Here is a 15437-nt window from a genome sequence, read left to right on the forward strand (position 1 = left end):
TGGGGGTCCACAGTCAGCTCGGGTTAACGATCATACCACCTTATACTTTGCCTACTCATAAATCAATAAACTTGCACAGTTGTGGCAGAATCCTTGCTAGTTTTTTTCTCCAAATGAAAACTTTCACCTTACTCTTGATATAATGAAGAATTCGAGCCAAAAGCCTTGGTTCCTCTTTGTGCAGGCACCCCAACATAGCGGGGACCATTTAGATTTAATATGTGGTTCGTTCAGCACTAATAATTACAGAGTAGAATTCAACAGCAACATCTCTACCCAGAAAACGGTAAAGTTTTGATCATGAAACCAAGCAAACGTAAGTTAGATTCCAGATTTGCTGCATTAAAATGAAAGGACAGAAGTTAATAAAGTCTCGTCTTGTAAAAAAAATGGGCTTTAATAACCGTTGGATCTGTTTTATATGTGCATCCTTCACAGACGCTACGCTGTGTGAGCTGTCACTTTTATTTGCCACTACCGTCCCTGTGAAATCAGTGAAGATGCATTTTAATGAGCATTGTATTTACGTAACTGTGTTGTCTGCATTTATTTAGCAACGCGATAAACTGCTTTACAACCGGATTTAAATCCACTGCTTATTAGCAAACACAGCGAGCAGGAGCTGATTTCAGAGACAAGCTCGGGTCCTTAAATGTCTGCTCTCAACTCCTGTCCCTGAAAACCATTACTCACGTTTCACGGACTAAGCTCACGGATTTATTTGACTTGTCACTGCAAAAGAAATCTGTTTCAGTTTCAGCATTTAGAGCATAATTTGTGCTCCGTTTGTCCCTGACTTTACATCTTTCTAGCGCTCTGTAATTCAACATGCAGCATCTCGCCCACGCTGCTCCGTCCTCTGTTATAATTAGCTTTGTTTGTAAACATGAAATTCTGATACCACTCTGTTTATGCCACTCCATATGGACACTATATATACCTCCTGAAGCATTTTATTATCATATAATGATTATAAATACCTGTGTAAATTCTCCTGTGTACAAAGTCCCAGGTTTATAAGGACAGACAAACAAAAAGTTTGGTTTTGATCCAAAAAACAAACAATTCCATGACCAGAATTAGCATCATTATTTGATTTATTTAACTTTGTTGTGTAGCTGGGTTAGACTCCAGTTTACCCCCAAACCTGAACTGGATTAAGCTAGTATTAGTATTAGTATTAGTAATGGTAGTGGTAGTAGTAAGGGGTTTTTCAGTAACAGCTGTTGTACAAAGCAACCTGAACGCAGCTAGGTTTTCTTTATGAAATCTGTCTTGATCCTCATTCAGAGTCAACTGTAGAGATGTACACAATGACCAATTAAAGGGATACGTCACCCCGTGCACTGTACAACGCGAGAACATTGAAGCGGAAGTGTTTTCTTTAGATTGTTGTTCAAGACATTTTTGGGTTAAGTATCACTTTAATAATCACTTAACATTCATGTTAATTGAGCCTTAATCAGAGAAGGGAAAGAAAACCCAGTTTGTTTGTTTCTTTATTTGTTTCAAATCTGTATACAGAATAGAGTTCACAATTAGCTACAACACTGCGATTTGAAAAGGGGATGGAGGAAGCTTTGCTTTTAATATTCCAACCCCTCACTCAACCGCTCACAACAAAACAATCACACAATTCACAACAAAACAAACATAAAAACACCATTCACTACAATAAGTCTCAACACAAACACAGGACAAAGACAGAGACACAGACAGGCCCAGCCAAACTCCAACCCTACACCCCCCTCCCCACAGAATATACATGTGTATTTACATATACATACATACACATGTAGACACATACACACATATATACACATATACACACATATATACACATATACACACACAACATACACAAAAATAAAAAATAAAACTACCAATAGTTAATACACTAGGTTTTTGGGCATCAGTCACTCTCCTCCTGGTATTTCCTCATCACTTTTCTTTTGAACATTATTTTAAACTTTACTAAATTTGTACAGGTTTTTGTTTCCTCTGTTAGACTGTTCCATAATGTGACTCCCCTCACCGAAATACACATAGATTTCAGGGTTGTTCTTACTTTTGGTGGGTATAATTAATTAATTCCCCTTAGTTTGTAATTGTGGTGAGCTTCCCTATCTTGAAATAGGTTTTGAATATTACTAGGCAGAGAATTTTCCGATGCCCTGTACATTATTAGTAAAGCATCTTCCTTCTTTGTTTTAACATCTTTCACATCCAAAAAATGAACTTTTCAAACCTTACTTTTTACAACCACTTACTAATGAATAAACTTGAAAACAGAGGCCTCAGATCTTAGTGTGAATCGAGGATATGTCATGCTGTATGTGGAGAAGCACAATTTACCCGTCAAAACTGACTAGTCAACATCTACTTATAATTCCAAAATGTTCTCTACCGATAAAACACACCCGTGTGACAGGGACTAAAATCAGAAGGATTTTGCAGCGCCTCCTTTCTTCTTGAACACTTTGATGAGCTGGGCAGTGTGTTGGTCAAGCTGTGCATGGAGCTTTGAGACAAGGGGACCAGTAGTGATCCTCACAAATTCTGCTTCCACCTGAAAACACATGTCCACCAACAACATATTATTGGTATTCTGGCTGTACTATTGTTATCAGTTAGATCAGTGTTTCAAATGAACATGATTCCTTAGTCTCTGGTGACATATTGAATGATTTTATGATTACTTGTTGTACATTTCTTACACACTGTTCCTTTAAGAAGCATGTCATACCTGTGCCACAGTGAACAGTCCTGGCCATCTTTTCATTAACAACTTTATCATTATGTCTCTTCTTGACCTCGGATAACAACGCCAATCTTTCATCTTCAAGGCTATCCCGGGTCTCTCCAGCAGGATAGGGAGGACAAAAATTTACCTGGGCTTTCCTCGTTTTTTTTTTTTTACATCGTAGGCAGGCTGGCATCTATCTGCAGGTTTGTGCTTGAGGGAATTGATGCTCAGTTCTGGGCACCCTAAGTTTCTAAGCTTTGTCCTGTAGTTTGCCACCTTGTACTTAAAGCTTATTTTCCAGCCATAGAAACCACTGAAGGATCCTTGTTCTCTGAAACATGGATATGCTTTGATTTAAAGCTTCAGCACTCGGAGACAACGAGTGCTACGGCGGTGTTTTGTGTGTCATTACACGTTTCTTCTGCACAAAGATGCCAGTCCCCTGATACTTCATTCACAGGAGGAGGAGGTTGTATCACTGGAGAAGTGTGAAAAATATAAAAATAGATAAAACAGTTGATGTAATTAATGATACAGGCTGCACGGTGGTTTTACACCGTCGCCTCACAGGAAGAGGTTTCCAGGTACGATTCCCCTGCTGGAGTGTGGAGTGTGCATTGTTCTCCACCCACTGTCCAAAAACAAGCATGTTAGGTTAATTGGTGACTCCAAAATAGTCCCTAGGATTGAGTGTGAGCGTGCTGGTTTGTCCCTGGCGACCTGTCAGGGGCGTTCCCCGCCTCTCGCCCAGTGACAGCTGGTACAGGCTCCAGCCCTCCCCGCAACCCTAAATTAGAATAAGCAGGTATAGAAAATGGATGGATAAGATGTTTATGACATCGCATGCACATAAAAATCAGTTAAATTCTTATTGGTTGGATATTTGCTTATATAAAGGCCCAGACTCATTTATTTGCTGGTGTGTGTTAGATCAGGCTATAAAACAGATGTGTTGGCTGATTCTGATTGACTAACTGAACGCTTAGTTCCCCTGATAACATGCCTCACAACCTACACGGTTTGCTGTAAAAGCTTCTGGTTGGTCAAGAGGTTTTTGATATTTAACACATTGCTTCAGCTGACAATCTGCATCGAAAGTTGTGAGTTCAACACTGAGTTCGGGTTTTTTGGTTAAAATTAGAATCCAAAGTGCCTCAAATGCTGAAAATCAACATTGCATTGTGGTTAAATTTGGCAATCATAATCTACATCTGGTGCACTGATGATTTTTAAAATGACATTTAAATGATTGTTTTTCTGTCAGTTAGACTTAAAATGTAATGGTAGGTTACCATGGTAATCTTTTTATGAATCTGGTGTTTTTCTAAATTATTCATAATTTGAATAGTGTTGTTTTGTGAAATGTTGAAGTGTTTTCTATTTTCTGTGTTTTCTATAAAATCTGGGGCTTTTTCCAGCTCATCGTCAATTTGAGGACATTTTGATTTCTAAGATTTTATGGAACTTTTTTCACAGGGTCGTGTTTTCTGAAATATTTTTAGGCTTTTCTGTGATTTTTCTATTTTGCTGTTCTGTCTTCTGAAATGTTTCCTTACTGTGTTGAGTATTGGGAATAGCTCTTGTGTTTTATGTTTTTTAATATTTTGTTTTCCATGATAATAATGAGATGTTTTATATTTAGTGGTAAAATATTATATCATTATCTTATAATCATTATAAGTTTTCTGCTCTGTTTTTTTGGTTTTCAATTGTTTCTTTTGTACAGGTTTATGTATATATTTAATGACTTCAAACACAATATCTTAATAGATGTGTGAACAGAGGCTCAGACACTGCAGACTCCTGAGGTTATGTCTGGGCTGCCATTATGAGGTCTACCGTAGGATGGATCCATTTTTGTGGTTCAGATTCCTTTGACCCTGTCATCTGTGCTCAAACCAGGGATCAATGGTGTCCTCGCCAACACTGTCTGACAGCCAGATCATATTTTCCAACATCAGTGACAAACCTCATTAATGTTCACCGGGAACAAATCCCTGCAGCCTGGTTTAAGAATATGATGGACAGCCTTCCCAGAGGAGGGGAGGCTGTTATAGCACCAGAATAATGCCCATGGTAGGGGAAGCACATATGGTTGTGATAGTGTATTTGTATTGTGTATTTAAAAGTGGGCTCGTTTGATTGTAATTTCCACGCTGTCCCACTAGCTTTTCATTCTCCTATATGTTTTCTTTCCTTCTTCCTCTCCTTTCCCTCCATCTCTCCCACTATCTTCTTTCTTTCTTGCTATCTTCCTGTCGCTCCCGCTTTCCCTCTCTCATCCCTCCCCCATCTGTGGGAAGCTGCCATTGTGCGCATGTCGCCGATGAGTCAATTTGTGGAGGCAGCGCATGCACGCACACACACACACACACATGCACTCCCAGGCACACGCACACACACACACACACATGTATCCTGTCTCCCACGAAGGCATCTGTTTCAGTCTGTCTCTCTGTGAGATGCAGCACCAACAGAGGAGAAAGGGGGAGTCGAGCGGAGGGAGGGATAAGAACAGAGAGGTGTGAGGAAGGAAACACCAAGCAGAAAGAAAGAGAAGTGTGCAGAAGAAGGACTGAAATAAAAAAAAAAAGAGAGTGACCACAGAAGAAGCGAGACAGAGTCAGAAGAGGAGAGGATGCTGCTGCAGCCGAGCATCCGTTCCTGACTTCTGAGGAGTTTGGGCTCGGACATGACTGAGATGCAGCGTCCTGGTGTTTGAGCCTGAGCATCTCCAGTCAGTGAGTGTGAGAGGGTGTGCGTTGATGTGTGTGTGAAGCCATGGCGAGCGCTCAGCCGGGGGTCCACGCACTGAAACTCCAGCCTCCCTCCGTCTCTCACACACTGAGGAACGGAAGCAACTTCATTAAATGGGATGAGGTAAGGACGCTGCTTTCACCTTACAGAGAGAACCGAAACAAATCGCAGAGCTTTTTGGTTTTTTTTTCCTGTTTCTTCATTCATTTCATCCAGTTACATCTTTTTTTTCAGCGCAGTGTAAGAAACTGGTGGCGAATTCCACTCAGGAAAAATCCAGCTGAATTAATGTGGAGAGTGAGAAAATGAGGAGGAAGAGGAGCGAATGTGCCATGTTGTCAGATGTGTTTACTATCCATTTGTTGATTGAGCTTTGGCAGTAAGAACCTGTAGATAAAACACAAGTGGGACTGTTGCCACCTGTTGGTACAGATCCATAGATGTTGGTAATTGGTGCATGTGTGCATTCAGATTTGTGTAAAACACACACACACACACACACACACACACACACACACATGCACAGCTCTTCTGATCTACTTCACGAGTGCAGTCAAACACATAATTGTGGGTATGCGCGGAGTTGCCCGTGTGTGTTGGTATGCTGAAGTACATAGCCTTGACAATGAGAAACATGCGGTCCGGTCGCTATGGTAACTGGCATGGTTATCGCCACCTAAACAGTATCTTGTGTGTGTCACAAAGGAACGGATTTATGTGCGTTTGTGTGCACCATATCAGGGATCACACCTGGGGATCCTGTTGAATCCACTCCAATCAGTTTTAACTAAAAAAAAAAAGAAAGGGAGAAAGAAAGAAAGAAAGAAAGAATATGTTGCTATGACAACGAGCGACAACCAGAGGTCTGGTTTGGCCATCTTCTGAGCTTCTTCTAGTTTGTATTGTTGTGAATGTGGGGTGTGCTGTTATGAAGGAATTCACTCGGAGAACAGAGGCTGACACATAGTACAAACATTTCTCTGAGTATGGGTGGGTTTGTTGGCTTTTTGTGCTTTTTGCAGTCTGCGGCCATTTATCCATCCATCCATCCATCCATTATCTATACCTGCTTAATCCAGTTCAGTTCAGGGTCATGGGGGAAGCCACTGGGTGAGAGGTGGTCGCCAAACTATCACAGGGCCACACCGAGACAAACATCCGTCGACACTCACACTCACTCCTAGGGTCGATTTAGAAGTTAACTTGACATTCGTGTTTTTCGAGTTCCCGCACAGAACCCACTCAAGCTAGGGGAGAACATGCAAACTCCACAAAGAAACACCCCAGCCGGGATTCAAACCAGGAACCCTCTTGCTGTGAGGGTGGCCTAATATACCTCAAGATAAGATAAGACGACCTTTATTCGTCCCACAAAGGGAAATTAAAAAAAAAAAAAAAACGTCACGGCAACAGAGGAGTTAAGAATATGACACAGAACTGGGAAATAAATAAATAATACATAACAGAGCAAAGAAAATTCCGAAGTATTCATTTAAAAATACGTACAGCTCAGGGATATGATACTACATGGTCTACAGATGTTGATATCAGCCAGATGAGGGTGTATTGTTGTGCTGTAAATACACACACAAAAGCATCTACACACATATCGTGTAAAATTCCCAGTGAAATCGACCAGTTTTTATGCGGCTTGTCACTGGGAGCAGTGCTCACTGGAGAGCCCGACAGCAGCAGGAAGCAATGACCTGCAACACCTGAAGGAGCGAACTGGAACTCTTTGTTTTGTGCTCCCAGGCAGTCTTTCATATGCTCAGATATGCATGAGATATGCTCACACATAAAGCTTATACCTGTAATGTCTGCAGTTACCCTGTAAGTCCTGCTGGAATATGACATAAATGACCATTTGTTTGTTTACTTGCATGTTCCTGATGAATGGGAACACTTGAAGTTGACTCATATTGTAGTGTAAAAGATAAAAATGCAGCTTCACATTGAAAAGCCAGCCCAAGAGTATAATCAACGATCTTTCCCACTTTTTGGTCAATTGGTTTAACTTCTTAATAATACAATTTAGGAAGTCTGGGTCCATCTGAAAGAAACTATTGTACTTTAGATAATATGTCCTGATATATGGGTATGGGTGATGTGAGGCTGACGTCATCCGTAGCTTTGTTTAGACGCCATGTTGTATTCCTGCTCGCTCTGCGGCTGTCTTTTGTCAGCACAGAGCCTGAATTCCAACCCCAAGATCATGTTTTTATGTTCAAACTGCAGGATGAGCCTTTAAAATCACATCTCAGTCCATTTCTATCCATTATTAAACCATCTGTCCACTGTAAGTGAAAAGAAAAAAACATGTTCTAATAAGGTTTTTAATGAAGATTGTAGGAAATCCTTTTTTATCAGTACAGTGACTCATGCTGACTTCACCAAATAAACACATGTTGAATGTATATGGAAGAGGCCAAAAAAAAGGGGGGGGGGGATTTTTCAGGGGATCCGCTTACGACTTTTCAAGAAGCAGATCTTTCACTCCGTCTTTCCTCTTCTCCACCAGATTTGACTTTCTTTTTTCTTTAGTCACGTAAAGCAAAATTACGTATTTGTGCTGACAAAGACTAAATCTTTATGTTTTTACATCCGTGACCTTTCAAAGTCATTTATTTCAGCAGGACATCTGGTTTGTGTGTTAAATCAAGGGAGCATTTTGATGCGATTTGTCATTACAGGGTCAGTTTTAATGCAAACCAGGATATCCTAACGTTAACCGTTTCATTTTTAACATCAGAAACAGTGACTGAGTGCAAAACCTTTCAGTTTCAAAGCTTTTTTTTTTAAACTTTTCATCCTGAAAGCCCTCCGACCTCAGAATATGGACTGTATCACCTATTAAATGGGATGCAACGGCCAAGACGGGACTATTTCATGAAAAAGCCATGGCACTCTTATGCGTTATTTTCATTTTCAGTAAAAGTAACGACGAAAATCGTGTCTGTGGACACGAACCAAAAGTTTAAATAGATTAAATTTATGTAAAAATGTCTCTTTTTTTCCCCATGAAGCTGAGTTGGTTGAAGTATTTCCTTCTTTTTACAAATATAGATGAAAGCATCTCTTTACATTTTAATAAATTGATCTTATATCCTTTAGCGTTACCATGTCTTTTGTATTAATTGCTGCTTTGTTCTGTTTTGGGCGACACTTAACCTCCATTTCTTAAATGTAATGCTTATCTTTAAAACAGTATTGCTTCTAATAAGTCCGTACCAGCCAGTCAGTAACGAGCCACCTGAACTTTTTATTAAAATGCAAAAAGGCTTTTTAAGCAGCACCTCATCAAAAGATCTGAATTCTCTGATTCCACCTGGGGCCAATTTACATCTGTCATGGCGGGTTGATAAGGAATACTAATTGGGTGTCATTATGACTGAGCATAGCTTTTGCTCTGTAACATGTATGCATTATCCTGAGTGCTTAATAACTGTGTTTTAACATATTTAAAAGTGTACACTAGTGAATCTAATGAATCTTTGCTGTTTGATGTAGTGTTGCCTAATTTTCCTGGGATGGGTTTTTTGCTTTTGTTAATGTGGAGCTTTAAAAGAAATGTTTGCTGTTGCTTTGATATTTTTTAGGGCTGTGGGCAACGATTCAAATTTTTAATCTAATTAATCACATGATTTCCTTTCTGTAGTTTTTATGTAGAAGCCTCGCTCCACTGTCTGTTTCCTTGAATGACTTGCTGCTATCAGTTGTGTGTTTTGCCTTTAAGTGATATTTTAGACTGGAACTACTACGGTGAGAAGACAATTCAACTTGGCAGTGTTTACAGATGACTTTGGTTCTGTCGACTCCGCCGTCTGGAAGAACTTTAAAATGAAAATGGGCCGAGTAAAACTTCCGTACCCTTCTCCGTGTTTGGATCCGCCAATTACTTTCTTTTCCGGTTCCGCAGCAGACAGCAACAGACTTTTACAAAATAAAAGCCTATAAAACGGGTGGTCCGTGGCGTAGTGGGTTGAGCAGGCGCCCCGTGTACAAGAGGCTATAGTCCTCGCTGCAGCTGGCCCTGTGCTGCGTGTCGTTCCCCCTCTCTCTGCCCCCTGCTTCCTGTCTTTCTGAACTTTCCTATCCATTAAAGACTCAAAAGCCAAAAAAAATTTTTTTTTTAAATTGTGAAAAAAAAAAAAATAAAAAAAAATAAAATAAAACCTGCGCGATAAATGCGCGATAAAATAGTTATTGCTGTTAAATAATTAGCGAGTTAACGCGATAATAACGCGTTAACTCGCCCAGCCCTAATATTTTTATCTTGTGTTTGTCTTCACTGGCTCCATCTGTCTTTCCAGGATCTGTCTACTGTCAATCCAGTGACACTACACGTGGACCCACATGGATTTTACCTCTACTGGACTGACCAAAACAAGGTAAAAACACACACAAACAAAACACAATGTCATAATTTACCTCCACTTATTAGCCTGGTTGAGATTTTAATGACATGAAACTTCGGTCACAAATAGTTCATAAACAAGACCGCTCATTCGAGAGTCAGTTTCTGCATCTATATCCAGTTTTTGTCACTGACCTGCATCTTTGATGAGACTCGCAGCAGCAGTTCTTGCATCTATCCAGTCTACTGGGAGAAGTGGACATGAGTACAGATGTTGACCGATTTATTTGCCCTATTATAAGAGAGGCAGATATAGGGCACAGTTTAAACAAACTACAAATATCTTCTGAGCAACTAAAAGTCTTTGATTGACACCTTTCTGCCTCGCAGTAGTACATTCTTGTAGCAAAGAAAAATACTAAAACATGAAGCAAAAATAGCCTGGATATAAGGAAGTACTGATATTATCACCAACCTCTTGCAAAGTAAAATCTAATCCAATTTCACCTTTCCACACAACGTTCACAGCTTCTGAAACCACCAGTACAACTTCTTATAAAACTCCCAATAGCTGGAATTTCATTACGTTTTGGATTTTTCATTTAGAAAAATAAGATATACAGAAACAATAAAAATTGATGAAACCTCCACTGTTGCACTGAAACAGATTATACGCTCATTTGAGGTGGTTTTTGCCTGTTTTGAAGATGACAGGATACCTATTAGGGGACATGCAAACACTTTTGCATCTGACCTGGCAAAAATTGACCTGATACACCAGCTGTTTCCAGTCTGACGGCAAGCAATAAACTCACAGTACTAACAGATATGATGTGATGTCCCAGATATTACCGGAGAGAAAAGTAATCGCTAAAGAATAGTTTTCTCCTCTTTTCTCTGGATGTTCACCACAGTTATTGTTATTTATCATCCTTAAAGGTTTCTATGAAGATAGCACAACTACTTCTACTGGTTTGCAACCATCCTCTGGTGAGACCGCACAGTCCAAACCAGTAAATGGAAATGGTGCCTGATTCACATTTCTTTTTTTAAGCTTCTCAAAATATTGCATCAGATTTGCTTTGCTAGGGAATGGAAACCCAACAAAAGACAGTCACAAAAGCAGTTCCTACAATTGAACACCAAAGATTTTCTGGAGAATGTTCAGTCATTTTTTTTTTTGCACATGAATTTCACAGAGAAAATTTCAGATGAGGCTCCATTATAACAGTTTTTGTGTTTATATCAACATTAGATGTATTTGCAAGAACATTCGGTATTAACAGGTGAGTGAAAAGCAACATACAGGTCAGCAGAAACAAAAGTATGAAGCTTTAACTCTCAATTACCCTTTACAAACCTAACCTCTCACTTGAACTAAGAAGATCTCAGGGAGGTTTATCTAATCAAGCTGAAGAGTCAAGATGTTTGAGCAGGGTCCAGGCTAAGCAGCTACAGCCATGGAAGTGGTGGAGGTAGAGGTGGAGCTAATTTGCATATCCTCAGATTTCGCTTATATTGATATTGGACGAGTAAGCCCTTTTAAGACATGACGATCTATTTAAGGCCATAAAAGTTCTATATGTTGTTTTGGTTATAAGTTTTTGAGTTTTCACTACCTAAAGTGTTAGTGTAATTACCCCCCAAATTAATCAAAAGTAGGCCAAGTATCATCTTATTTATTTTAAATTTCATGTTTAACCATGACCAACAGTTACCACTTATATTGCAACATTACTTGCTATAGTTGCTACTTGCTAACAGTTAAGCCAATACTGTTTTTCGCTGGTGAAACAGAGCAAACAATGACACAAGCTGACTCCATTTAAACTAAAGCATGGGTTTAAACTGCTTATTTTTTAACATTACTTGGATATATGTGATAATATGTGTTAAGATAAACTGATATTGGAAAAACTGAAGAAGGAGCATGCTAAGATGCTAACACTTTGCTTCTACACGGTCTATATCCTTCCTGTAGGCTTGTGGCACATTATCTTAAAGAGATTTAAGAGCTAAAAAGATTATGCTATCTTGAATTAGTTTTTATATTTAGCTTATTGTGGGAGCACCAATAGATGTGTTGGACTGTAGAGCTATACGTGTTGAAGAGCTGTACAGTACACTGAAAAGCTGAGAGAATATCTTTTGAAAGCAAGAACTTGAGACAGCATGTGATCATTGATTCTCTCTCTCACACACACACACACACTTTATCTCCAGGTGGGCTTAAATCCTTAGCCGGAAAAAGGGGGAAGCATTCATCGATAACAGCTGACTCTTTGTGTGTTTGTGTGCTCTCATCAGGACACAGAACTGTTGGACCTGATCTTCGTAAAGGATGTCAGAACGGGTAGAAGCACCAAAACACCCAAGGTACCATCGCCTTTCCACCTGCAGACACCTCAGCTTGACTTTTCACCCAGCATGTGTCAAACGTATGGTATCTCATTCTTGCATTTCGATTTTCTGCTCACCTCCTGCATCTCCGAGGCCTCTCAGTGACCTCACACTCAGTGGTTCCTCCATTAATGTAGCAGGAAAACTGATGTTTTATTCATTTATGTTTTCATATTTGATGTTATGTTTTAATTAAAACCTGTAGTTGGCATTCTAGTTTGTGATATTCAGATTCCAATTTTCTGTACATGTAACATGTCATATGAATATGTATAGTTTTTCCTCTATCATGTGTTTTCATGCAAATTTTAAATTCTTGTTCTGTCTTCCTCTCTCTTAAGAGGACTTATTATTTTTCTTTCTTTGACAAATGTTCTGCAGATATAGCAATTATTGATTTATTCATTCATTTATCTATGTGAAACTTGTCTCTCCATCTTTCAATTCAATTCAATTCATTTTTATTTATATAGCGCCAAATACAACAAATGTCATCTCAAGGCACTTAAATAGTAAAGTCCAATTCAAGCCAGTTGGAATTCAATTAATTGTAATCATAATTATAGAATAATCCAATTCATTGATATAGAGACAATTCAAAAACAATTTCCTAGCTAAGGAAACCAACAGATTGCACCGAAACTTGTCTCCTAAAGTGAGGTGAAGTGAAAGTAATCCTAAAGCATGATAAAATCCTGAATGATAATAAAATAACCCCCCCCACACACACTTCCCCTCACCTCCACTGTTGCCTGTCAAAAGCCTCCAGCGTGACTCTGTTTCAGCTGAGAGATCTCATTCTGTGTCGTCCAATAGGAGGCCAAGCTGCGGGAGCTGCTCGACGTGGGAAACCTTGTTGGTCGGCTGGAGAACCGCATGGTTACCGTGGTTACAGCCTCAGACCTCGTAAACGTTAACCAGCTTAACTTCATCGCTTCACAGGAGGAAGAAGCCAAGGTGCTGAACTCATTAGTGCGTCCGTGACTGGGAACTGATGATGATGCCTGTTGTTGTTGACGATGACAGAGTGTGTGTTTCTGCAGGCGTGGTGCGAGGAACTGTTTTCTCTGTCTTCCAATTTGCTGAGCTACAATCTCAACAGAGACCACAGTTTGCTGAAAGCGTGAGTCTGCGCACACACACACATGTGTATATTCATTCAGCGTAACAGGCTAAAGACGAGATGGATGGAAGCCGTGTCCATCTTTTGTGGTCCTGATGGGAGAGCATAAAATGTTAATGCCACGGCCTTCAAGGCCGTCGCATCCCAACCCCACTGCAAAGGAAATGTTTTGAAAGAATACTGTTGCATCCCACATAATTGCCCAGAACCTTAACAGGTCTCTTCATGTCGGTTTTTCCATTTAATTTGTCGCACATCTGAATGTCTTATATGGTACGGTTGTTTTTCCTTTGGAGCAGCTCAAGGCATTAATGCATTTTGTATTTATTATGGGAGGTTTGGGCTCTGAGAGTTTATAAAGACAGACCACTGCGAGTTAATATCACAATAAACATTCCATTTCACTCAAAGCATATGCTGTGTCCACAAGGTAATGTGGTCATTGAAGTTATTCTTTTTCAAGCAGAGCTGCAGCTCCTGTTTATTTTCATTCCTGGTTAATTGTTTGACCCAGTTGAGATTTAATGGACACAAAAATATCATTTTCAACAAATGCAATGTAGAATTAAAGCCTAGCCAACACCTCAATATGGGGGGCAATGCTGATATCAGTTATTAAAAGTGGAAAATTCGAATATTGATGTACTTTAAAAATAGAAGAAAACACAGTAGGAATTAAAACAGAGAAAAACTAATTAAATAAAGGAATTAATTGTCCTTGTTGAGTTGAACCAGAGTGTCGGGGGTGTGTGCTTTGATAACACTGAAATCAGTTCTTCTAAACAAAACACATGCTGCAGAAAGAAGTAAAAAATGAAACTGGTTGTCTTGGCGACACACATCATTCCACCTTTTTTGTAATTTGTTAAGATGTAGTCTGATTGAAAAGGTGTTTTTGTGTATTTGAATGTTTCTGGTTTTACACAAACTATCCGAATGTGGAGCAGTATTGTGTGAATAAAGACTTGATTTAAAGAACACTTTTAGCAAAACTTCATAACACAGTATTACTACTCGGAAGGGTATTTACGACCAGAGCCCACATTGTCTCCAGGAGTTAGAAGATAAAGGGATAGTTCGCCTCTTTTGACATGAAGCTGTATGACATCCCATATTAGCAATATAATTTATGAACATTTTCTTACCCCCTGCTGCGTCCTGTGAGCCGAGTTCCAGCCTCGTTTTATGAAAGAAACACTTGGGTGGTTTTGTTGTCATTCACACTAATTTTCCATTTCTAGGCAACTGGATTAATGAATGGTTAACCATAAGAATCTGCATTAGACTCAGACATATTTTACCCACTACCTGCCGTCTTTTGATCACTGAATTATTTCCATATTTACATTGATTCTGCCAACTTGAAGTAAGTTTATTAATGAAAAATGTCAGTTTTCCAGATAGCCCTTTGAAGACCGTGTTGTTTTTGGAACAGCAACTTCATGTATTTTCTTTCCCCGATTCAGGTACGTCAAGTTAACGCTTCAGCCGAACGCAGAAGGAAGAATTCCAGTCAAAAAGTGAGTCCGTGACGATTCCTTATCCCTTCAATCTGTGGTTCAGTCTCTGCATAAACTTTAGAGAGCCCATGTTACGGCACATTTTTCCAAATGTGAAGAAATAGCCTGACAAAATCTGCAGAGACACCCACAAACTTAAACTTTGCTCTTTCCTGTCCCATGCTTCCAAAAATACACTTAATTCCATGTGCACTTGGGGAAGCAAAAACAGGGACATGATTCACGAAGGTGCTTAATTCAGCACTGACCTGGTAATCAACCGGTGCCAGAGCATGAGATGGATAAAACCGTTATGAAGGAAAGCTGTATTTTAGAAGCAAACCAAGAGCAGAATTAAGGTCAGTTGATATCTTGGAAGTTAAGGGAGTTTTAAACAAGCGGAGAGGTTTCGAGGGTTTAAGGGATGATAAGAAACACACTGAAAATGTTCACACTTTTAGGGGGTCAAAGGGAAATAACGAACGTTTAAGAAGATAGCGACATAGCTTAGGTCGTCTTAGATGAATGGCATTTTTGAAGGGGTGATTTAAAAAA

At 39.5% G+C, this 15437-nt stretch overlaps 1 protein-coding gene across 1 annotated transcript in view; it reads left to right on the forward strand.

Annotated features, from left to right (window-relative positions):
• The first annotated feature begins 5185 nt into the window (after nucleotides 1–5185).
• The window catches only part of plcb1 (phospholipase C beta 1), a 38442-nt gene continuing 28190 nt past the window's right edge, over nucleotides 5186–15437 (forward strand). Inside the window, exons 1-6 of the mRNA XM_075480635.1 lie at nucleotides 5186–5626; nucleotides 9817–9894; nucleotides 12168–12236; nucleotides 13077–13217; nucleotides 13304–13383; nucleotides 14850–14903. Coding sequence (XP_075336750.1) covers nucleotides 5528–5626; nucleotides 9817–9894; nucleotides 12168–12236; nucleotides 13077–13217; nucleotides 13304–13383; nucleotides 14850–14903 — 521 coding nt within the window. The 5' untranslated portion in view covers nucleotides 5186–5527. The remainder of the gene's footprint in view (nucleotides 5627–9816; nucleotides 9895–12167; nucleotides 12237–13076; nucleotides 13218–13303; nucleotides 13384–14849; nucleotides 14904–15437) is intronic.

This window comes from Odontesthes bonariensis, chromosome 2 (genome assembly GCF_027942865.1).
Source record: "Odontesthes bonariensis isolate fOdoBon6 chromosome 2, fOdoBon6.hap1, whole genome shotgun sequence".
Taxonomy (NCBI): Eukaryota; Metazoa; Chordata; class Actinopteri; order Atheriniformes; family Atherinopsidae; genus Odontesthes; species Odontesthes bonariensis.